We start from the raw sequence: 24,582 nt of genomic DNA, 5'->3' as shown, positions 1-24,582 counted from the left end.
CACTGATACAAGCAGGTTTACTACATCAACTGACTGTTGCAGTGGTGGAAAAAGTACCCAATTGTCAATATTTTCTATTGAGGTGACTCAAGTCACCCAGTAAAATACTTTTTAAAAATAAGTATAAATCATTTCACATTCCTAATTGAGCAAACCAGACCGCATGATTTTTCTAGTTTTATTTACGGATGGGCAGGGGCACACCAACATTTACAAACAAATCATGTGTTTAGTGAGTATGGCAGTAGGGATGACCAGGGATGTTCTCTTGATAAGTGTGTGAATTGGACCATTTTCCTGTCCTGCTAAGCATTCAAAATGTAACGAGTACTTTTGGGTGTCAGGGAAAATGTATGGAGTAAAAAGTACATTCTTTAGGAATTTAGTGAAATTTTCAAAAAAAGAAATGGTAAAGTACAGATAACCCCAAAAAACTACTTAAGTAGTACATTCAAGTATTTTTACACCACTGGACTTTAGACAACTGAAAAGTGGTATAGTTAAAATTGTGGATTTTAAGTAAACCTGTTTATCAAAAACATTTGTGCAAGATACAATCTGAAGTTTCTGCGTGTGTATATGTGTGCTTCGATATGAGAATATCAAAGACAACCAGCACATTGGATGATTACAAATGGTCCTGTTCAGTAAGTTCCCCTTGTGCCAGAACACCCTATTAGAAAGTATGTAACACATCAGAACTTGGGAATTGGCCAAAGGAGAGGCGTGTTCTTAACGTAGTTTTGGAAGGCAGGGTCTGAGCCCCACTTCTTCATGGCCTGCTTCTCCAGGATGGGAATGCCACTGACGTGACGCAGCAGGAACCAGACAAACAGAGGAGATAGCACACTGGCATACTGGGGACCCTTCATCACTGATGAGGCGGAGAGGAAGAGTCCAGACCACTGGAGTATCTCCCCGAGGTAGTTGGGGTGCCTGCTGTAGCCCCACAGCCCGCTCTGGATGAACTTTCCCTGGAGAGAATGGAAAGGCTGAATTGAGGCTATTCTCTGGGTAAATAAATATTCTATAAATTAACATACAAATACAGGAAGTTTATTTTCAAAGGTTTGAGAGTGGTTGGGTTTTCATATGACAGCATGTTGTAGTGAGAATACTTTGCAACTCCCCCACTGCATCCATGATAATTATAAAAAGTCAACGTCCTGAAGAAAGAAAAAAAACAGCCCACCAAGCTGACTCACAGCATTATCTGGGTCTCCTTTGAAGAGCCACTTCTGCTGGTCAGCAATGGCTTCCGTGGCAAAGCCAAGGCCCCATATCCCCCAGCCCAGGTAGTCCCTCAGGCCCAATGGCTCATCTCGCTGCTCACTGTTCAGGATGAGAGTAGGTAGGAGGGTCATGAACACCCAAACAGCTGAAAGAAAGAGGAATAAATTATGTACTGAACCAATGGTAGATTAGTCCACAGAAATGGTCTATCCTACCAATCTATAAATAATAATTGCATACATGTCAAGATAATGCTCCTACTCTCAATTAGAAATTCACCTGGGTCCGAAATATAAAACATTTTCAAAAGAGTACTGTACTGTCAGTGTCCAATGGTAAACCTAATTTATGTTCTCCCATTTGGGTAAAATGCACAATACCCTGATATCAGTGGCTATTCTAATCTGGTTTCATACATTTATGAAGAGCAAAACGGCTGAGCAGTGAGTTAAAATTGATTGCTTGAGGACGAAGTAAAATAACTGCTGTGGTGGCTGAGTGAGAATAAGAAAAGCCAGCGACCATAATGATTCAAAGTACCTTGAACATTCCAGTACACAAAGAATGTCCCTGGGCTGTCTCTGACATTGTTAAACCTGCGATCCTGGCCGTCCTTTAAGATCCGCATGAAGAGGAATGTTCCAAGCCTGCAGAGGTTAGAACATAGGCATTAGTTTGACATTAACCCCGCCATTATTCATTAACTCAACTTTAATGAGTCCCATCCTTAGAGGGTTCTGCAATTGGGCCGGGCCAAACCTCAGCCTTGGGTAAGACTACTAAACTGATACAACACTTTGTTGATTGAAAAGTAAATGATCAGAGAACACTAAAGCTCTGCAGGTGTTTATAGCTTTTTTTTGTTCTTTTCCATTGTTAGGATGGGAATTCATTGATGGGCATAGCAGGTGACATTAGATTGGAGACCCTGCTGTCACCCTGTCAAGCTTACCTTACTCCCCATGCTGTCACCAATCCGGTCTGCACATTTTGCCTCAAATGACGAGTCCCTCCCCAATAGCGACTCAGGTGGGCGAGTAATATAAATGTGCCAGACCCTAAAAAAATACAACCAAGGTTCATCAGCACAAGACATGTGTCCCTTTGGGCATGGTACATGGCTCTGCCCACTCCTATCACACAGAAGTTGCACAGTAAGGCGTGTTCAATGAATATTTTACCCAGGAGCCTACTGACAGAGTGACAATTGGCTCCAAAGTACAAGGGCAAAACTTTCCAAGAGCACAGACGGCTCAGAGGAGTGGCACAAGAATTTTGTCAAGGAATGCCCATTCATCAGTGTCTACAGGTAAGTTGCAGTCTTTTACATAACTAACGGTGAAGTAAATTATGTTATTCTTGAATGGCACATACTGTCACAACAGTTTTTACTTGCCCATTGAACTTTCACAGATCATATATAGATGTCGACAATATTATACTGTAACAATGAAAAATCCTACAACAATTGCCTCACTCAATCCATCAAATTCAAGGGCCTACATAACTTCTGTTTTCATTTAGTTTACCATGCTATTGTTGGATGATCGACAAAAGACGGGCTACAATAAAACTACTGCTGTAGTTACTCGATGACCGGAGTTGGGACTTACAGCACCAATTGCATTTGCGCGAACTACAACGTAACAATGTGTGACAAACATCTCGCGATAGGTCAAAACATTTAACACCAATCTCGCGCTACAATGTAAACATTTGTTTAAAATCATCCGGATGCGCTATCGAAGCTAGTTAATAGATGGATGTTGCAGCATTATCTGGCTAATTTTAACGTTTGAGTGGAGGCTTGTAAAATTGGTAGTCAGTTGGCCGTAATGTTGAACTAAGCTGATTTTCGGAAGATCCTTAAGCTTATCTGAATGAGGGAGGAGTCCTTGAGTTGTTTTACAACGAAGCGGTTTAGATAACAGTGGTTTTGTAACATTGATATTCATCAGATACAACATGCTATACTTGAATGAAAAACACAATGCCTGATTCCAATGCGTACGTTTAGTTTGACTGAACGAATGTTTATATTTTATGACAAAACCATATACACTGGGTGATTTATTCAACCAACCACAATATGAAATCATAGCGATTCACAAAACAAACAAAACGCTTCGGTGAGAATTGACATACCGGTCGGCTTAAATCAAGTGTTATTACCTGCTAAGTCATAGAACTTCTCGGTTTTGAGAGCTGCTGCAATGGCCCATCCAGCCCACTGGATTCCCAGGTCTGTAGCTGCACATTTCACTATCGTACTGCCCATTATCATGTCCAGTAAGTTATGAAACAACAACTGGTATTCCAACATCGGACCACCCCCACTTTCTTCAAATAACACTCCAGTATAAAGTTCACTTCTTCCATAACATTTAGCTTCTTATTCTTGGGTGGGGTTTACCGGCGGTTGGCATCCAACGGTACGGTGCATTACCGCCACCTACTGTACTGTAGTGTGGGTCAGCGACAGGGATAAACTAAATCCTACCTGCCATCACCTTTCTCTTAAAGATAACAACATATTTGAGACTATATCTAACGACGTTCTAATCAATATACTATTTAAACAAATGTGCTGATATTCCCTTCTCACATCATACTAGATCTCAGCCTCTCTCTTTCCCTCTCATACTGCCCACACTGTATCAATACATACTCCACTGTCTCTGTTTCCTGGCAATAATCACACTTTCCTGTTGGATGATTTCCTATCAGATTGGATGTCTTATTCAACTGGCCGTGTCCAACCTTTAATCTTGTAAAAGAAATAGCTCCCTCTCTTCTGTCTCTTCCTGCCGTCCTCCCCTCCCCGACTTTCCTTGTACTTGAAATAAATGCCTGCCCTTAGTATCTCTATTCCACTGGTCCTGCCATCTCTGCACCATCACTGTCAATATCAGGCTTTTTCCCTCTGACTTGCTCATTGAAACCATAACATCAATAGCCCCACTACTAAGTGCTTGTTTAGCCAGTACATCAACTGCCTCGTTCCCCTCCAACCCCACATGGGCTGGGACCCAAGTACACCTTATCTGTATACCCATCGCTCTAATCCTGCCATGGCTTTGTATTACCTCATAAAGGTCTTGTATGCTACATGAGCTAAATGACAGGAGACTCATCAACACTGCACATGAATCAGAGCAAATACTGTAACTACTCTGTCTGGCTTGATGTCCTCCACCCACTGCAAGGCCAACAGTATGGCCATCAGCTCCGCCGTATATACAGCCAGATGATCTGTAATACGTTCGCCTGCGTATTATCCACCCACCCAAAGCTTGTGTTCCGTCTTCGCTCATGTTCCCAGCATGCCTGTAAAATCCCTTTCGAAGGATGAGACACCCCATGGCCTTGTAGGTTGACACAATAATTAGTTGCCAGCTGCTGTCTCCTAATCTGCAATGGCATATCCCCCCATATCCACCTGTAGTGCAGCCACTGGGGACGTCAGAAACGCCCTACTACATATTCTAAGTCCTTGCCTCTGTATGACATCTAGACTTTCCAATAAAGTCCAAGCTGCCAAACCATACACTGCTATAGTCTATTATAGATCAGATTAATACAACATACATGGTCCTCAATGAGGAACGGCCAGCCCCCCACTCCTTCCCCGTCAGACCGGATCAATGCAACATACATGGTCCTCGATGAAGAACGGCCAGCCCCCACTCCTTCCCCGTCAGACCGGATCAATGCAACATACATGGTCCTCAATGAGGAATGCCCAGCCCCCACTCCTTCCCCTCAGACAGTGCATCACATTTAGCACCTTCTTACACTTTCCCAACACTCTCTCAATGTGTTCTGCCTAGGTCAGCCTAGTGTCAAAGTACACCCCAAGGAACCTGAAGACACCCACCCTCTCCAAATTTCTCCCATATAACCTCAAGCGTACCTCATCTCCCACCTTTCTCCTGGTAAAGAACACTGTCTGAGTTCTCTACAGAGAACCTGAATCCCCACAATAATGCCCACTGCCCTACCTCATCAATTGCTTCCTGTACCTTCCTGACTATGTAATTCCATAATAGTATGTAGGAGTGGCTTGACTTGGAAAGAGATGACAGGCCCGCTAAGAAGATGGAATTGTAGTCATAAAACTGCCCTATATAGCTACACATTAGCATGCCGCCAACTTTTTATATATACATACAGTGGGTAGAACAAGTATTTGATAACCTGCAAAATCTGCAGTGTTTCCTACTTACAAAGCATGTAGAGGTCTGTAATTTGTATCATAGGTACACTTCAACTGTGAGAGACAGAATCTAAAACAAAAATCCAGAAAATCACATTGTATGATTTTTAAGTAATTAATTTGCATTTTATTGCATGACATAAGTATTTGATACATCAGAAAAGCAGAACTTAATATTTGGTACAGAAACCTTTGTTTGCAATTACAGAGATCATACGTTTCCTGTAGTTCTTGACCAGGTTTGCACACACTGCAGCAGGGATTTTGGCCCACTCTTCCATACAGACCTTCTCCAGATCCTTCAGGTTTCGGGGCTGTCACTGGGCAATACGGACTTACAGAGCCACTCCTTAGTTGCCCTGGCTGTGTGTTTCGGGTCGTTGTCATGCTGGAAGACCCAGCCAAATCAAATCAAATCAAATCAAAGCCACGACCCATCTTCAATGCTCTTTCTAAGGGAAGGAGGTTGTTGGCCAAGATCTCGCACTATATGGCCCCATCCATCCTCCCCTCAATACGGTTTAGTCGTCCTGTCCCCTTTGCAGAAAAGCATCCCCAAAGAATGATGTTTCCACCTCCATGACTGACGGTTGGGATGGTGTTCTTGGGGTTGTACTCATCCTTCTTTTACCTCCAAACACGGCGAGTGGAGTTTAGACCAAAAAGCTCTATTTTTGTCTCATCAGACCACATGACCTTCTCCCATTCCTCCTCTGGATCATCCAGATGGTCACTGGCAAACTTCAGACGGGCCTGGACATGCACTGGCTTGAGCAGGGGGACCTTGCGTGCGCTGCATGATTTTAATCCATGACGGCGTAGTGTGTTACTAATGGTTTTCTTTGAGACTGTTGTCCCAGCTCTCTTCAGGTCACTGACCAGGTCCTGCCGTGTAGTTCTGGGCTGATCCCTCACCTTCCTCATGATCATTGATGCCCCACGAGGTGAGATCTTGCATGATGCCCCAGACCGAGGGTGATTGACCGTCATCTTGAACTTCTTCCATTTTCTAATAATTGCGCCAACAGTTGTTGCCTTCTCACCAAGCTGCTTGCCTATTGTCCTGTAGCCCATCCCAGCCTTGTGCAGGCGTACATTTTATCCCTGATGTCCTTACACAGCTCTCTGGTCTTGGCCATTGTGGAGAGGTTGGAGTCTGTTTGATTGAGTGTGTGGACAGGTGTCTTTTATACAGGTAACGAGTTCAAACAGGTGCAGTTAATACAGGTAATGAGTGGAGAACAGGTGGGCTTCTTAAAGATAAACTAACAGGTCTGTGAGAGCCGGAATTCTTACTGGTTGGTAGGTGATCAAACACTTATGTCATGCAATAAAATGCAAATGAATTACTTAAAAATCATACAATGTGATTTTCTGGATTTTTGTTTTAGATTCCGTCTCTCACAGTTGAAGTGTACCTATGATTTTAAAAAATACAGACCTCTACATGCTTTGTAAGTAGGAAAACCTGCAAAATCGGCAGTGTATCAAATACTTGTTCTCCCCACTGTATATCTGATAGGTATTGCCGTCAACAAATGCTTTGTTCAAAACAACTGGGAACTCGGAAATCTCGGACTTCAGTGTGTTCAAAACAACTGGGAACTCGGAAAAAAACGAGCTCCTACTAGAAAAAACTATTTTTTAACGGTCATCAATTAGGAATTCGAACTCGGGGACTCGGGCCTCTTTCTAGAACTTCGGCCTAACGATCACTGACGTCATGATTTGACTTCGTATTTTCCCGAGTTACAAGTTGGTAAACCATGCAGATTTGCATTATTTAGAATATCTAGAGATATTCCACAACCACAATGAATAAAAATGCCAAAATTGGGCATCCCTGTCATACACTTCTGTTAGTGAATCTTTTGGATGTATTAAGGTTTAGTAACACAGAACTATTTATATAAGTGTATATCTTCCCTCTAATTTTAAAGAGATCAACAATACCTTTCTTGACTTAATCTGGAAAAAGAAGTCTCACAAACTAAACAAGTCAGTCCTCTCTAATAAAAGAGCTGAAGGAGGTCTGGAAGTGTTGGATTTTGTTGACATAAATAACACTTTCAAGATCAACTGGTTGAAAAGATGTTTGATCAATACTGAATCAATATGGTATTTCATACCAAATAATGTGTTTTAATAAGTTGGGAGGTCTTACATTTTTACTGAAATGTAATTATATTCCTGAAAGATTACCCGCTAAATTGGCTAGGTTTCACCAACAAGCTTTAATGGCCTGGAAAATATGTTTCCTGCACAATTTTTCCCCACAAAGCTCTTTTGTGGAATAATTCAGACATATCTGTAAGGAATAAGTCATTGTTCTACACCAGCTGGCATTATTGACTTTGTTCTTGATGTTTTTGACAACAGGGGTAATAATCTTACATATGAATAATTTATAACATTGAATGACTTTCTAATACCTTTCAGAGAGTGTATTTCGGTCATCAAAGCCAGTCCCAGTGGTCCAACTACACTAATGAAAACTCATCTTAGCTTTGGTGATCATCACAAAGCTTATCCAGAACTCAGTTTGGAAGGCGTGGGCTTACTTGAGAATTCTTGTTGTAATAAATATATATAACAAATTCTTCATTCACGGAACCAACTTACACATAGAGGAATATTTTTCTGGAACATGCTTATTCCTGACACTGTCTGGAATATTGTATATTAATATTGTATACCATACAAATGTAAGGAAGTGCACTTTAAAATTCTACATATGGTATATCCATGTAATTCTATGTTGTTCAAATGTGTGGCTATTGATGATATCTGCGTTTTCTGTGAAAAAGAAGGTGAGAATCTGACTCGTTCTTTGAATGTAAATTTGTCCGAGTTTTGGGAAAACCTTGCAAAATACTTATTTACCATTATGAACACTACCCATGTTTTTGACATGAAGGATATGTTACTATTGCAATGATAACAAGACCATTGAAATGATTGTGCATTTTTTTAAATTCTTGTTGACAAATACTTTATACACAAACAATAATTCCAGGATTCTATACCAAAATTACACATATTTTTGATTGAATTTAATTATCCTGTTAAGACATTATCCCTCGTGAATAACAACAAGAATAACTTTTTTTCAGAGTGAATACAATTGCACTATAATTTTTTATTTTTTATTATTTTTATTATTTTTATTTATATATTTTTGTATGTTTTGGTATTTTCTTGCTAATACCTGTGTTTTGTTTTGTTAGACATGTTTGATGTAGCAATGTAAGTTGGTGATTTTTGTATTATGAATAAAATAAAATAAATATATATATTTAAAAAATAAATAATTGCCAGTTGTTTTGAACGCGGCAAAAGCCTGTACTTTTATTTCGGCCAACCACGTCATTGGTCATGACTCACGATTGCGGTAATGTTTAAAAGTCCTGCTAACCCCTCAGACAGTATACCTTATCATCTTACTGGCTTGGCACGCATCAACAACCTATTATTGTTGTCCTACGTTTAAAAAATGTGTAATTGTCATTGATATGGAAAAGTATAAACAAAACGGTAGTCTGCATGCAACCAGCAGTCTGGTCGGGCAAATAGCAACATTACCTGCTCAATTCTTTGCACCGAAAAAAAAACATTCGTTTAAAAATGTGGCTATTTAGGATATGTAAATTGGCTATTTACGATATGTAAATCTAACAAGCCAGGCAACTAAAAGCTACTTTCTAGCCAATTAAGTGTTGGTTTGCTAAACTAGCTCATTTAAATAGCTGTACGAGCCAGCTCATTACTACCAGAACATATCTGACAGCGTTTAGAATTGAACTGTAGCCAACTTTTTATTCACCATAACAGAAAAATTAACATATTACATGGTAATTATTTACAAATGATTTACAACTATGGCCGAGCTGCTAATTTACTGTTTTGTGAATGTGAAGAAATGAAAGCATTGCATTGCAATCCGTCAATCTGGAGGAATTTAAAATGCATCGTGTTACCATGACAACGGTTGTAACGACAAAGGTCAACGTTGAATGTCTCTTGCTCAGTTGCCATTAAAGAAATAGAGCCCGCACACTCATAAACTCCGCCACGTACCTTTATTTTTACAAACAAAGTTTCTATCTGACCTGCAAGAATCTTCGTCAGGTTATTCCTCGTTATTTCTTATTTTTACTCCGTTGCCGCCTTAATAATGGCTATTTAAAAGGTGAATGCCGACGAGGTGTAAAGATAGTGCTGTATAAAGGAGATATACATTGCCCAATTGTTTTTACAGGCAACATACCGTGAATCCTATGTGAAATAATGAATACACTAGTGATTATGCACTTTTGACATGATGCACGTAAATGACTGCATACTTGACGATATATCTGTCCCACCAATATTCTAATCAACTACTTTTAGGTTGCCAAATGAGAACTCTCCATTCTATACAGACAGATTCATCTTTGTAATCTGTTCTTTCCCCTATCTCTACATTCCCAAAGATAAAAAAAAAACTCAACAGGGAAAAGCAAGAAAGGAAAAGGGGAAAGTATGTCAGAAGGTCACAGTCCAAAAAGAGGTGCTGGGGTCTTTGCCACAAGAGTCCAAAGGCAACTGAGCAGGGGCAAGGAGAAGGTATGCTTTACATTTCTCAGTATAATGCACAGCATGATCTCCAAATGCCTCTCAATCTAACTTTAGAAGAAAAGCATAAAGGTTCAAGCCATTAGAGGTAGCTTGACATGTACATGTATTTTGTTCCTGACTTTTTAGGTCTTGCAGAAGTTTGGAAAGACAGTGGAGACCAAAGATGAAAGATTTGAGCAATGCCTCTTAAATCTCACTGACCAACAGGTAGTCTTCATTGGCAGTCAATCTCCATGCATGAACCAATAATATATATTCACCGATATTTTATGATATAGCAAAGGCATGTCAATCTGCCCATGTAAATGCCAAAAATGAATGTATAGCCTACAAATTACTCGATAACCTCTGTTTGCAGATTGATGGGAACCGGTTATACAAAGACCTAAAGCATTACCTTAGTTCTGTCAAAGGTAAACATTTGTTCTGTCTGTCTATGTTGTAAATGATTGTGATCTGTATTTGATTTTTGATTTGATTTATTGGGATCCCCATTAGCCGACGCCAATGGCGAAAGCTAGTGTTACTGGAGTCCAACACATAAACACATAACGAAGAAAAAAAACATTTACAGACAAAATACTTCACAACTTACATACATTTAAAAACATGATGCATGATGATGTAACATGTATGACGTTGTCCCTAAATGGCGTGGTTTTCTATAGCTTTACCATCAGCGGTGTCCAAGGCCTGATAAAATGTGATCCATGTTATCCACTTTTTCACAGAAATGCGGGAAGCTTCAAAACGGCTTTCCCAGTCTCTGTATGATGTCTATGAGCCGGACTGGGATGGAGAAGAGGACCTGGGGGCCATTGTTGAGGTCAGTCATCGTACTGCTGTATTATTAAGGATGACGTGCATGACTTCTTCGTTGGTTGTTATAACGCACATTTCTGTAAAAAAACAAATATATATATATATAAATATATCCTATGCCAACAGGGTGAAGACCTCCTGTGGAATGATTATGAGGCAAAGCTGTTAGATCAGGCGCTTCGTACCATGGAGTCTTATATGAGCCAGTTCCCAGATGTCAGGGTAAGGCTGGAAAATGTGCGGTGGCGCACACACACACACACACACACACACACACACACACACACACACACACACACACACACACACACACACACACACACACACACACACTTCCTAAATACAGTATGTTATCTTTCAAGTGCATCCTTCCTCTCCTCCAAATCCCCAGGAGAAGGTGGCCAAACGAGGCAGGAAGCTGGTTGACTACGATTCATCCCGTCACCACTTGGAGGCGATGCAGAATGCTAAAAAGAAAGATGATGTCAAAATAGCCAAGGTCAGACAGACAAAAACCCCTGTCTACTTACTTTGCACAGCAATGATCATTTAAGCTAAGCTACAAAACTCGATCTTATCATGGTGGTTTTCTCTGTACAGGCAGCTGATGAAGTGAACATAGCCCAGAGTGTCTTTGAGGGCATCAACAGAGAGCTGAGGGATGAGCTCCCTGCACTCTATGACAGGTAAGGAGTCAGAAGTCAGCACAGAGCCAGATAGCAGAATGACATACCATTCAAATAAATACATCATCATGTCAAGTGTCTAATAACCTATTCAAATTAATAATGTTTTTTTCTTTAATTTTGTTCCTAAAGCCGAATTGGATGCTATGTGTCAGTCTTCACAGCCATCTCAAATTTGCGGGACACCTTCTTCAAGGAAATGACTACTGTATGTGCAGTTCATATTATTCACAATAACTTGGGTGGGAATACACATCCAACAATAGCAGTCATGTGGGGCTTTGCTTTGGTTTATACAAATGAACCAAACTGTTTTGTCTGCATTTAGGTAACAAAAGTCCTAGCTCTTTCGATTTATATCTTTTCTTGATCTGGTGTAACTTCCTCTCTTTCAGTTCAACAGTGATTTGCAGAATGTGATGAAGGATCTGAAGGATCAGCATCCAGACAAGGTATTTGTCATCAAGGGGTTGAATCGGTAAGTTGGTAAGGATTTTACATCTCTCACCGGCACTAAAAAAATAATAATTCTTAATTGACTTTCCTCCCATTTGAGTCTATCAATGGGTTGTGGTCTGGGATGAACTCAACACAGATTGTATTATAAAGCATAATAGTAGTCAAAGCAAAAGTAAGTGTATCAACATGTAGTCATATCCCCCCTCTCACATATCTTTCAGGACTGGCTCTCTGATGAGGCGATCTCTCATGTCCCCCAAGTCATGGAAGGCCAGCTTCTCTGACTTCCATCAGAGTTCTAGTCCAGGCAAGTCAAGCACCCTCACTAGAGACAAGTCCAGCTTCAGATCTCCTAGTAGTCCTCGCTATGATGAGTCACTCACCAGCACACCTGCAGTCTCCTCATGGCCCCTACCTATTGAGGAGCCCTCCTCAGGGGCCAGAGACCTGGATGCAAACTCCACCCGTAGTGAGGATCCTTCTACAGAGAAGAAACCAGGGTCTAAAAGCAGGGATGACACCACCACCACAGAAGGGGCCTCCGGCAGTGGTCAAAAGTCAGAGGAAGAGAAACTGGCCGAGGAAGAAAAGGGTGTTAAAAGGGGAAAGTCTGAGCCTTCTTCAAAACAGCACCCTGCTGCATTAACTGAGAGTACCTCCGAAGTGCCAAACTCCCATGACATGGAGAGTGTTGAGCTCCAGCTCTCGGCCATAGACACCCCCCAACTGACCATAGAGAGCTCTGTGGCCCCTGAGGACGCTGGGGTTCATGGTGTGCAGAACGGAGCGGCTACAGATGGCTCTGATTCTGACATAGAGGCCACTGGGCTTGTCCAAGAGGTGAGTTGTCAGGATGAGATCTCACTGTAAAAACACAGACGCAACCTTTTATGGGCTCTCGTATGTGGTACGTTTGATTTACATGCCGGCCTACTGTAATCAAGACAGGCAGCATAATAATGGGATGCCATCGACAGCTGCTAAACCTTTTTGATCTACTGGTCTATAACTTGTCACTTTGGTCTTTTACTTTTAGGCAGAAAAATTGCATATCCAGGAGCCAGAGGATGTGAAAAACACTGTGGTGTAATGAAGGATCTCTGAGGAAAATGTTGGTTCCTGTCTGAAGTAACTATAATTACGGATAAGGCTGCTTTTCTTCTTTGTTAACTGGCAAAATGTTTTGTGTTTGTTCACAGAACTAGTTATAGTAATAAGGGAGAGGGGCTGAATACTGCACGAGGGACATAGGATAAAAATGAAGAGCCTTCTCAATATTACAGGCAGGATATAAGAATATCTGCTGTTTCCTCCAGCTGCCTAAGATCTGAAAGCTCTTGCTTGTGGACAATATATTTTCAATAGAGCTGTTTTGTTTTTATTAATAAAATGAGTGGTATGCCTGTTTGTGCTTTGCATAGGTTTCTGCCAATAATCCAATACTGCGTCACCCAATTGTCTTTTAATTTAATTGTAGAGAAACAGCAAGTTCACTAAACTGTGATTGACTTTGCAAAATTGAATAGAAAATCAAATAGAAATCCATAGAAAACAATGATTTATTATCTGTGTGTGCTAAATTGTACATGAAGAACTTTATTATTGATTAAACAAATGTATTTTCTTTTATAATGGCTTGTTGAGTGATACTCCTGTAATTGAAAAACTCAAATGACTGAATGTAAAATCAAAGGAAACCTAGAGGTGTCTTTTGATGAATTATGTATTTATAAACAATTTATCATTAAAGTGATAACATCTCTGCCCCTTGTGTCTTGATTTGTCAGTACTGTAAATATTCTAGTTCTGCAACAATATTGGTGCAACATGAAACCTCCCAAGAGCCATTGTAGCAATCTCACGGGAGCTAGCACACATGCGCAAGGCAAGAAAGTTTAAGTGGTGAGCACAGCTGTCTTTTTTTATGTGTTTTCTTTTTCGTTGCTGGATTACTAAAGCTAGCTCGCTTAAAATACTGTATTTCGTAACTTTTTTTTGTTTTAAAGAAAGCAGCAAGCAAGCAAATATCGCTCAGCAGATATCTCTACTTCCTCAGCTAAAGTACCTGGGGAAACCTCAGCTCCTTTCTCTTATATCGCCGCGGTGTTGAGATGACTGGTCGCGCGATATGCTAGCAACATTGTGTCATTATCAGTCGATTCTTGTAAAAATGTCAATTCTGAAAACACTTTCCTGTGCCTATGTGTGTCCTGTACAACAGCGGTCCCTTCCACGGGGTGCTGAAATTCATACTTTTAATAAAAAATAATAGCTAATAAAACCAGCGACTTTTTTTGCTCGTACTATGTAAACATATTCAATTGGGTCCATGCTATCATTTGGGATGTCTCTACCCCTTTGAAGTTGACATGATAAATGAGTTAGGTAAGGTTTAGGGTATTCCGGATAACACGGACCTAATTTAATGTTTACGTACACAGCTGCATGATGAACAATGGCACCATTTAAAGTGTGATCTACCCAACTAGCCAGTAAACATGCTGTTCCAGGCGACCGTTTGAATAAATACCTAAACGGTTGATATGCAGAAATTATACCAATATTCTACCCTTTATTGTATTTTTTATTTCCCGGCTATGGCAGTAGCTAAGTCATTTTACCCTAGAGACAGTTCTTTGTCTGCATCGACCACATCACGACAATGACTCATTTCAGTATTTGCATCTGTTATTCTTATATGTCCTGATAAAAATAAAAATAAACTTATTTCACCTTTATTTAACCAGGTAGGCCAGTTGAGAACAAGTTCTCATTTACAACTGCAACCTGGCAAAGATAAAGCAAAGCAGTACGACAAAAAACAACACAGTTACACATAGGATAAACAAAAGTACAGTCAATAACACAATAGAAAATATGTATATACAGTGTGCAAATGGAGTAAGATTAGGGAGGTAAGGCAATAAATAGGCCATAGTAGCGAAGTAATTACAATTTAGCAAATTAACACTGAAGTGATAGATGTGCAGATGATGATGTGCAAGTAGAAATACTGGTGTGCAAAAAAGTAAATAAAAACAATATGGGGATGAGGTAGGTAGTTGGGTGGGCTATTTACAAATGGGCTATGTACAGCTGCAGCGATCGGTAAGCTGCTCAGATAGCTGATACTTAAAGTTAGCGAGGGAGATATAAAGTCTCCAACTTAAGCGATTTTTGCAATTCGTTCCAGTCATTGGTGGCAGAGAACTGGAAGGAAGGGCGGCCAACGTGGGTGTTAGCTTTGGGGATGACCAGTGAGATATACCTGCTGGAGCGCGTGCTACGGGAGGGTGTTGTTATGGTGACCAGTGATCTGAGATAAGGCGGGGCTTTACCTATCAAAGACTTATAGATGACCTGGAGCCAGTGGGTCTGGTGACGAACATGTAGCGAGGGCCAGCCGACGAGAGCATACATGTCGCAGTGATGTGTGGTACATGGGGCTTTGGTTACAAAACGGATGGCACTGTGATAAACTGCATCCAGTTGGCTGAGTAGAGTGTTGGAGGCTATTTTGTAATTGACATCGCCGAGGTCGAGGATCGGCAGGATGGACTGTTTTACGAGGGTATGTTTGGCAGCGTGAGTGAAGGAGGCTTTGTTGCGAAATAGGAAGCCGATTTTAGATTTTATTTTGGATTGGAGATGCTTAATGTGAGTCTGGAAGGAGAGTTTACAGTCTAACCAGACACCTATGTATTTGTAGTTGTCCACATATTCTAAGTCAGAACCGTCCAGAGTAGTGATGCTAGTCAGGCGGGCAAGTGCGGGCAGCGATCGGTTGAAGAGCATGCATTTAGTTTTACTAGCGTTTAAGAGCAGTTGGAGGCCACGGAAGGAGTGTTGTATGGCATTGAAGCTTGTCTGGAGGTTTGTTAACACAGTATCCAAAGAAGGGCCAGATGTATACAGAATGGTGTCGTCTGCGTAGAGGTGGATCAAGGAATCACCAGCAGCAAGAGCGACATCATTGATATATATAGAGAAAAGAGTCAGCCCGAGAATTTAACCATGTGATACCCCCATAGAGACTAGCAGATAACCCATGATAATTGAATGAGATTCTATTCTTTGCAATAAACTTTGGTTTTATATTTTGCTAAATTACATAATTAAAGACAAATAGGTTTCAGTGAAGCCTGTTATTATGAGGAAGTGAGTGGATGTGAGTAGATATTTAATGAGACTGGTTTCCAGGCTTGCCAGGTCTAGGCATATTGCTAGCCGATGCCCATACAAGCCCTGAACTAGTCCTAACAGTTTTCACAGGAAGAGAGGTGTTTGCCACATTTATCCAATAGGTGTCTCCATAATGATAATCTAAATAAAACTGGTAAAATTGCTTTACCTTGTTCTCAGCATTTCTCCCTTTATTGGTTCATTACACCAAATGATTTAATCTGAACTATAGAAGTGGTTGATAGTGAATGTGTGGCAAGTAGTTTAGTGGTTACAGCGTTGGACTAGTAACTGACAGGTTGAAAGATCGAATCCCTGAGCTGACAAGGTAAAAATCTGTCGTTCTGCCCCTGAACAGGCAGTTAACCCACTGTTCCTAGGCCGTCATTGAAAATAAGAATTTGTTCTTAACTGAATTGCCTAGTTAAATAAAAGTTAAATTAAATGCTGTTAACACAATTTTTTAAATTGTGAAATAGTGTTAATAGAAGTCACATTTCTCTAAAATAATCGAATTTTCAACGAGTATAAAAATTGAAAAGCCCCCAAAGTTTTTGGCTTATTTTATTCCACAAAATTTTTAATTTGTGTGGCTGCAGCCTGATGTCCCAGTAATACATCCCTCTGGAGCAAGATGGAAAGGAAAGAGGAGTCCATCATGAGTCCAGTACATTAAGAGTTTATTTTTTTTTAAATGTAACCTTTATTTAACTAGGCAAGTCAGTTAAGAACAAATTCTTATTTACAATGACTGCCTACACCAGCCAAACCCAGACGACGCTGGGACAATTGTGCGCCGCCCTATGGGACTCCCAATCACAGCCGGATGTGATGCAGCCTACAATCAAACCAGGGACTATAGTGACGCCTCTTGCACTGTGATGCAGTGCCTTAGACCACTGCGCCACTCGGGAGCCCGAGATTTAATGGCTAGTTTTATTCTACTATTAATCAATCGCTACTATTATAATTTGATAGTCAGTAATGGAGTTAATCGGTTCCTCTCTGTGCCGCTGCGCGCCACTCCTCTGACTTCAGCTTTCTGGCCAATGTTCGCTAGCTTGCTGCATACAGGGCTTGAGACTTAACTTGTTTCATCACCGTCTCAGAATCATCCCGAAGTGAAGATGAACAGTCCCAAATTTAAAAAATAATATTTTTTATGTTTTGATATGCCAACGTGGGTCTACTCATAGGACCTAGGTCATTCACAGTGATTTATTAAAAGTCTAATAAGAGTAGCCTACTACTGAAATAGATAAATGGGGCTGTCAACTGAGCCAGAAATTCACATAAAACATTTCTTGCCTCTAAAAAAAAATTCAACATTGGAATAATATTTAAAGTGACAATATGTCACTTTTTGGGCAACCTGATAAATTCACATAGAAATGTGAGTTATAGATATCATTCTCATTGAAAGCAAATGTTAAAAGCGGTAGATCTGTTCTGTGCTCTATTTCTATGCTTCCCATTCTTAAGGGAGAACTCCACCCAAAACTACATTTTGATCTTTTTTTCATTAGTCCAAAAATGTTTTACTTGTCAGCACTCAAGTTTTGAAGATATATAACTTTCAAAAAACAGAAATGATCCGGTATGATGGATTTTGCATCAAAGGGGTTGATTTCTGTGTTTTGAAAGTTACATATCTTGAAAACCTGAGTAGTGTGTAGCTAGTTAGTACTACTTAATTAGTTAATTGTTCTCACATCACATGTCATGGCTGCCTGCTACCTGTTATGTTACCTGAATTTAGTACTGTTGGTTTGGAATACAGGGCTTTTTACTTACGAGTTTGTGTGTTGTGTAAACAATGACTTGTGAATCTGACATCAATCACCATGACTTCTATTCCACCCATGACATGTGGGACATTTTATGTGGCACTTATTTCACAAAGACAAAATACATTTGGTGATATTTGAAGTCAGCGTGTCAATAAAATACTGTAGCCATACTTTCCTTCAGAGTTGATGATGCCCAACCCTTTTCGTGACGGCTCTGTTGTTTACCTCTGATTAATAAGACATTGCGTAATGTCATATAGATTCAGTAATTAAACTTCGGCATTACTTGAGGTTCTGGCATGTTTCAGTGTAGCCAAACTTCAGTCCCTATTCTAAAAGCAGTTGCCTCTCTCTCTCCAGTGGTCATCGTAGGTGTGCTGCTGATGCTAGCTGGCCTGGGTTTCCTTCTGCATCGGTCCTTGTGCCACAAGGGTGCCTACAGAACCACAGAAGAACCTTCCCCGGTGGAAGACCCTGATCAGGCCCACGGTGAGATTGTAACTGACGAAAAGGAGTACTCCATTTGAACTTGATGGAAGGATGAAAAGGAGGAATGCGAGGAGAACTGTTTGTGGGTGTTAAAATATGTGCCAAATTGAGAGGAAACAGGAAAATGACAACCATCTTTGAAGGCCATCTACAGTATTTCTGCGGTCTTGAGGAAAACCTACATAGATTATACCCAAGAAAACACTCACTTATAGGCACAGAAGCTGGGCAGGAGATGAGATGCATTAGTTAAAGAGGTCTGTGTGCGCACACTGATGGACTTGTGTGCACATAAGAGATCGTTGTGGAACACTGGTGGATGGAAGACTTCATGAGATTATTGCAGGTAAATGTATTAAGATGGCATCATAAACATGCCTCCATTTCAGTGTCATCACAATTCAGTTATACATCTGCTCCCCATGTCACCTCTGAAGGCTTTTCATTTTATGTTTTAATTTTTTTACTTTTTCTGTATTTAATGAGTATCTCGGGGTGCTAAATGGGGAATTGTATTTGGTGATCAGTAGAAGGCACTGATGAAATTGTATTATTCTTATGCCATTATCCATACTTTACCAGTTGGTCAAAACTGTAAGGATTTGACTATTGTCTTTCTGGGCAGCAAAATGGGAAATGTTGTATTGAATCTGTTACTATTACCAGCTAGAGATTGTATGATCTTATTGAAGTATCTGCCAAAGGTAGTGACATGACAGACCTCAAGACTGCAGGTCAGATGTGGCAATAAAGCTTTTTCCTTTTTTCACTCATTGTTGAATGTCGTTACAGCTATAAGTGATAGGTGGATAGAACATTGAAGTGTCAATCTCACACCCCGCAATATGTATTTCAAACAAGGCTAGAGTTCATTTTCATCACAGGGAAGGTATTTATGCACTGTAAACATTTCTTCAACTCTTACAATTCATACAGGGCCACTTGAGCTGCTTGAGTCCTGATGCTTGTCAAAAAAAAATCTAAATGACGGAGAAGAACTCAGAACAGGTAGCATTAAACCTTACTGTCCAAAATATTTTTCTAAATGTCATATTTTACTCTAAAAAAACATGAAGTGCACCAAAGTTCCTTTGCAAAGAGTTCTTTCTTCCAGACACATGTTTTAGCAAGCCAAAGTGACATCTCCTTAATCTTAAAAGAAAGTGTACCATAGACCATCAAATCACTTTAATACATATCCATATTATAAAAATGTTAAGAGAATCCCTGAACTATAAATGTCCGTATATCCTTTGTTTACTCCACACTGGCTGTGGTTGGCATGGCATCTACTGGTAAGCATTAGTACATCATATTGCTGGGTCTAAGCCACCATTATGTTGCTACATTAAACAATAGCCAGGTCTTGGACAAAGAAAACAAAAAAATGTAACATTTGAAGGAATATATTTTTGTTTACATTTTGAAAGCCGTGACAGTTTTTAAATGGTATGAAGCATCAGCATGCATTTGGGAATGGGATACACATTTACAGCTGTGCAAAATATGAGTGACATGATAACCATGTTTGGAATGGTGGCTGGTCATGTGATCAGTGTTACCAAGAACAGATTCAGTCTGATAATACATGTGCAAACAGGTCGCATGCTTGGCTAGCAGTTTACCAGACAGCTGGTCAACTGACCTGGAATTCACATTTCAGTGAAGACTACTTCTATTTCCATGAGGGCTACAACTATCAAATCTAGGCTATTATGTCAGATACCCAGTGACATGAATTTCTATCCGAACAGGAGGAAAAATAAAGACCTCAAGGAATCATGTTTCAACCAAAATATCAAATTCTTGTATGCAGACATGGTCTCACAAACTAGATCAAACCTAGTGTTAGATATTTATTAAAGTTTATACAGTAGTTTAATTAGCAGCACAAGTGTATTGGAAAATAAACTGTGTCAACAGTTGTAAGCTCCACTGATGCAATGCATATTTTTTATTTATAAGAAAATGTTCAGAAATAATGTGGCTTAACACTATATTAAACTAATTGGGAACAATAAGCAGGTGATTTTCTGCAGTCCTAAAACATTTAGGAACACCCCCATTTTGGAGTGAAAGTACATTTAAATGAATTCTAAAAAAGTTGGACAGGAAAGAGTAACATGCATAGCACTGTATTTGCAGGTTATTAGCATTTGTACTAAAAACAAGTAGCAAAATCTATTTCCAGCAGTGCACATAAATTAATGCTTGTGGTATTTCTATAAAAATTAGCAATGATACATCTTTACAAAAATCAAAATTGTACAGCGCAAAAGTGCAAAAAAGCATGCAGAACCACCTAGTCACATTTACATTAAACATTTAAGCACCCCATTAAAAAATACAACAGCAATGCCAGATCGAAGGTCTTAAGTACCATCAAAATCATCACTGCATCCTTAAATCTGATGTTTGCTTTTCAAAATGTGCCATATTTCAATTACTATAATTATAAGTCACAACCAAACATTTACTAGTGCAGTCTAGACCATTTCTTTGGTACAACCAGCTAATTGGTTATACTAACATTAACTAATAATTCAAACAAATCACTAAGATGTGCCCGAAAGTGATAAATATTTAAAGTAAACAAACCGGTTACATTGTAATTGAACCCTCACAGTCCTTATAATGAAGGATTAAAGTAAAGTGTTTAACTCTTAATAACCCCCTGATCTTAGATGATTCTCGTTTACATGACAGTGCTTTTAAGTGTTTAAGAACAGGTGGGTGCCATTTTTTTCTACTTAAGGAAACCAAACACTGGGATGATGTACAAGTCTGGGTATCCGATTTAGAGGGGAAAAACTAAAACGGCAAAAATGTAAAGCCAACCAACCCTTTCGATGATCCAAATCTCAACTTCATTCTAAGTATTTTAAGTTAATTTGCTTTTATTTAAGTGACGGTGCTCTTTGGGACGCCGATTATGTTCATCTACGGTTGCCCAAGAAGGTACAGTAAACCACCATGGCATGTTATCTGGTAATCATTTTGTCATTCATTCTTGTTTGGGTTCTTGTTGTTTAACATACCAGTATTCTACTATACTACAGCAAGCGTCTATTTGATCCGATTGAAATGAATCCAGTGGTCGCAGAAACTGATTTTAGATAGGCCAACTGGGTCTATTCAACATGCCATGCAACAGTGAAAACTAAAGTATATATGATGCTCTACTTGGATCAGTAGCACTCTTTGTAAGGAAGACATTAGCCCAAGTCCAACAAGTATTTATAAACATGAACATTAGTTATCAAGTACAAAATGGGGACAGTGCTAAGAGAGTAGATTGATGTCATGCATTAAAGAAAATATAACATGTGAAATGTGTTCTGACCTAAGACAGCAGCACTATCCTTGTAAGGTCAGGGAACAAGTTCAGCAGCCCAAATTATGAATCAGTAATTAGGACAGTTTTGCTTACGAAGTGGAGTACTGTACCTTTTATCAGGGCTCTAAAATATTACATTCCGTTAGGTGATATCAGTATCCCCGAAAGGGGTTGGCGGATGGGACAGGAGAGGGCGTCATCATTTTGAATGAGGGAGAGGTTGCGGAAAATGCTGGCTGTTACCAGATGGTGTACCCGCCATTGGAGCCACCCACAAAGAAGTTGTTCTTGCGCTGTGTCATCATGACGTTGGCACCCTGCATGGCGGCCAGCTGAGCTGCATTAGGCATGTGGCCGGGAGGTGGGGGCTGTGATGCATTTAGGTGATGGGGAAGAAATAGTCACATACATGAGTAACTTTACCAATATCTGTTAATCAATTACACAGGATATATATTTGGCTCCAGCACAATATGAACATTGATTTATGATATAACCACATGACATTGTGTAACATAGGTCTGGGGTGTCAAACTCAATTCTTGGAAGGCTGTGTTGGCAGGTTTTCACCCCTCCCTTGTACGTATTAAGGTAATTGATTACTTCCCCTCATCAGGTTGTCTAGGTCTTAATTGGACACTTATTAAAAGGGAATAACAAAAACCAGCAAAATCACTGTCATCCAGGAATTGATTTTGACACCCCAGATATAGCCTAGGCGTTTTGAGGATACTCACTGGGATGGAAGCACTGTTGCTTTGACCAAAGCGAGCACCAGTATCATATCCTCCCTCCACTAGCACAGTGGAGCCAGGGGGATACATGGCTCCCATGGGGTAGTACGCCATGGGGACATTGTGGCCCATTGGTCCAACAGCCATGGACTGGGGCAGTTGCATGTACATCTGAGTGCCAGGGTACTGAGACATTTGCTGTAGCTGGCCAGCCTGAGATGGGTGCACATACCTGGGCTGATAGATCTTTGGCGTAATGGAGAACATATGAAAAGGGGAGAGTTAGAGACAGTCGGTCAGTGCGTTTGTATTGATATGATTGGGAATACTATTCACAAAAGTAGTTAACATGTCTATTCCAAGTATAAATGGCTACCTCAGAGTATGCAGGTGGGGCGTCTGAATAAGGTGGTGCCTGGGGAGACACTTGCATAGCAGGTGGGTAGATGGGTGCACTACTCTGCTGAGGGTACACAGCTTGCTGGGGATAGGAACCTGTGATACGCAAAACAATATTCTACTATTATCATATGCACACTTGCTTTGTTTTACTCAATCACCACACAATAGCAAAACATTATTGAGGGCTAACATAGTTTGTTAATCTACTACCGACCGGTCTAATTAAATAAACGTATAGGTAGCTAACATAACATAGAGAAAATACTTCATTCATCAATGGTGATTACAGTTAGCTCGCTAAGTTAATAATGTCACAACAAAACACTTACCCAACTGACAAAATAGTGACTATGACAAGTCCTAGAGCTAATTGCAAAAGCTAACTGGATAGTGGTATTGAGGTCAGAGTACGCGGCTACAAGCTAAATAGCATGTAGTAACTACAGCAAGCTTTCTAACGTTACGTATTGGGTAACATTAGCTAGCCGGCTACTTACATGTCGACTCCATCACGATTTAGACAGCAGTATCTACCTTAGTGATTGGGCTATTTTATAATGAAAATGAAAATACGTCGGTCAAGTAAACATTTTAGTCTCGCTTGTTAGCTGGCTAACTAACCCTTGGCCGCTGTTGTTAGAGAGCTAGCATATGTGAGCTAATACAAAGGTTGTGGACGTTAGCTAAATTACCTTTGTTGTTCATTGTCCTGAAATGGTGTGTAGTTTAATGCGTCGAATACAATTATTCTGAAGTTAAAAGTATTTTATAGAAGGACCGTTTGAATACTAAAAATTGAGATTACAGTTCAGAGTTACGTGACCGTTCACTTCCTTGTTTTTCTCTAGATTTTTGTTGTGATGGTTGATGCAATTACGTCATATGTACTTAGCCACTCCCATTCTAGGGGTGAAAGTGCGTGCGCTGTTTAAGTTGTTTTACATTACCTAACTGGTTCAATTTACGTTGTAGTTTTCTTTATATTTAAAAAATGTTCCATGGCATTGGATACGTGGGCACTGAAGGTACTCAACCAAATCTAGATATAAACTGTTGAATAACATTCAAGATAATTAAAATTAATATATTTGCTTTACGTTTTCGGCTGTTTATTCTGCTAGTCTTCAAATACTTCCTAGTCTAATAACCTATTTGACGTTCATCATTATAAAAAATAATTAGTTGCTTTTCTGATCCATAAGAAAACAATTGGGGGTACCTCACCACATCATCACTAATGCGCACCAGGGGGATGATATGTAGGATGCTATAGCAATTTGATTCAAAATCATTTTATACACTATTCTGATCATTAAGTGACAGTTAGTAAATTCTTGGCAGGAATATTTCAGCTTCGATGATAGATCACATTGTGATTGAACAGACAGTAGAGAGCACTTGCCATGGGGCTAATTAAAGATTCAAAAAGCTCAGCTCTCCCTTTGAGCTCCATGGCAATACACTACAAATGCATGCAAATGCCAGTGTCTGCCAGCTGGCAAGAAAAATAGAGTGAAAACACACCAAGGTCTATTCCTCTAAGAGAAATGCAGTGAAATATGGTGCTCAGCATAGTAGGTCATATATAATCGATCAAAACTCTATACCAATGGTA

General features: G+C 39.9%; 3 protein-coding genes across 3 annotated transcripts; 1 reads left to right on the top strand and 2 right to left on the bottom strand.

The window, feature by feature from the left end:
* Positions 1-164: 164 nt before the first annotated feature.
* si:ch211-210c8.6 lies at positions 165-3,633 on the bottom strand. Its single transcript, XM_024384213.2, has 5 exons — positions 3,406-3,633; positions 2,186-2,291; positions 1,774-1,880; positions 1,206-1,378; positions 165-974 (listed from the first exon to the last, which is right to left on the bottom strand). Exons 1-5 carry the CDS (start codon positions 3,554-3,556, stop codon positions 696-698), a joined length of 816 nt encoding a protein of 271 aa, XP_024239981.1. The 5' UTR covers positions 3,557-3,633; the 3' UTR covers positions 165-695.
* On the top strand, positions 2,396-13,797 carry bin2a (bridging integrator 2a). Its single transcript, XM_024384212.2, has 12 exons — positions 2,396-2,542; positions 9,922-10,054; positions 10,193-10,273; positions 10,425-10,479; positions 10,798-10,892; positions 11,015-11,110; positions 11,280-11,387; positions 11,489-11,574; positions 11,707-11,782; positions 11,970-12,052; positions 12,255-12,873; positions 13,070-13,797. The coding sequence occupies exons 2-12, from the start codon at positions 9,971-9,973 to the stop codon at positions 13,121-13,123; spliced, it is 1,437 nt and encodes a 478-aa protein (XP_024239980.2). The 5' UTR covers positions 2,396-2,542; positions 9,922-9,970; the 3' UTR covers positions 13,124-13,797.
* A 6,540-nt stretch (positions 13,798-20,337) lies between these two features.
* Positions 20,338-23,834, bottom strand: LOC112221838 (DAZ-associated protein 2). The gene is made up of 4 exons (XM_024384214.2): positions 23,660-23,834; positions 22,942-23,060; positions 22,569-22,811; positions 20,338-22,199 (listed from the first exon to the last, which is right to left on the bottom strand). Exons 1-4 carry the CDS (start codon positions 23,670-23,672, stop codon positions 22,071-22,073), a joined length of 504 nt encoding a protein of 167 aa, XP_024239982.1. The 5' UTR covers positions 23,673-23,834; the 3' UTR covers positions 20,338-22,070.
* Positions 23,835-24,582: the final 748 nt, after the last annotated feature.

The sequence above is a fragment of the Oncorhynchus tshawytscha genome, linkage group LG22 (assembly GCF_018296145.1).
Source record: "Oncorhynchus tshawytscha isolate Ot180627B linkage group LG22, Otsh_v2.0, whole genome shotgun sequence".
Classification (NCBI taxonomy): domain Eukaryota; kingdom Metazoa; phylum Chordata; class Actinopteri; order Salmoniformes; family Salmonidae; genus Oncorhynchus; species Oncorhynchus tshawytscha.
The sequence above is the reverse complement of the archived record's forward strand: the minus strand, read 5'-3'. Positions and strand labels throughout refer to the sequence as shown.

Coding starts and splice junctions, on each gene's coding strand:
- si:ch211-210c8.6 (XM_024384213.2), bottom strand. CDS start 3,556: ATGTTGGAATACCAGTTGTTGTTTCATAACTTACTGGACATGATAATG. Junction 2,292..3,405: donor GAAGTTCTATGACTTAGCAG/GTAATAACACTT, acceptor GTATTTTTTTAG/GGTCTGGCACATTTATATTA. Junction 1,881..2,185: donor GTGACAGCATGGGGAGTAAG/GTAAGCTTGACA, acceptor TAACCTCTGCAG/GCTTGGAACATTCCTCTTCA.
- LOC112221838 (XM_024384214.2), bottom strand. Junction 22,812..22,941: donor CCCCACCTGCATACTCTGAG/GTAGCCATTTAT, acceptor ATTACGCCAAAG/ATCTATCAGCCCAGGTATGT. Junction 22,200..22,568: donor GCAACAGTGCTTCCATCCCA/GTGAGTATCCTC, acceptor AATGCATCACAG/CCCCCACCTCCCGGCCACAT.
- bin2a (XM_024384212.2), top strand. CDS start 9,971: ATGTCAGAAGGTCACAGTCCAAAAAGAGGTGCTGGGGTCTTTGCCACA. Junction 11,783..11,969: donor TCTTCAAGGAAATGACTACT/GTATGTGCAGTT, acceptor CCTCTCTTTCAG/TTCAACAGTGATTTGCAGAA. Junction 12,874..13,069: donor CCACTGGGCTTGTCCAAGAG/GTGAGTTGTCAG, acceptor TTTTACTTTTAG/GCAGAAAAATTGCATATCCA.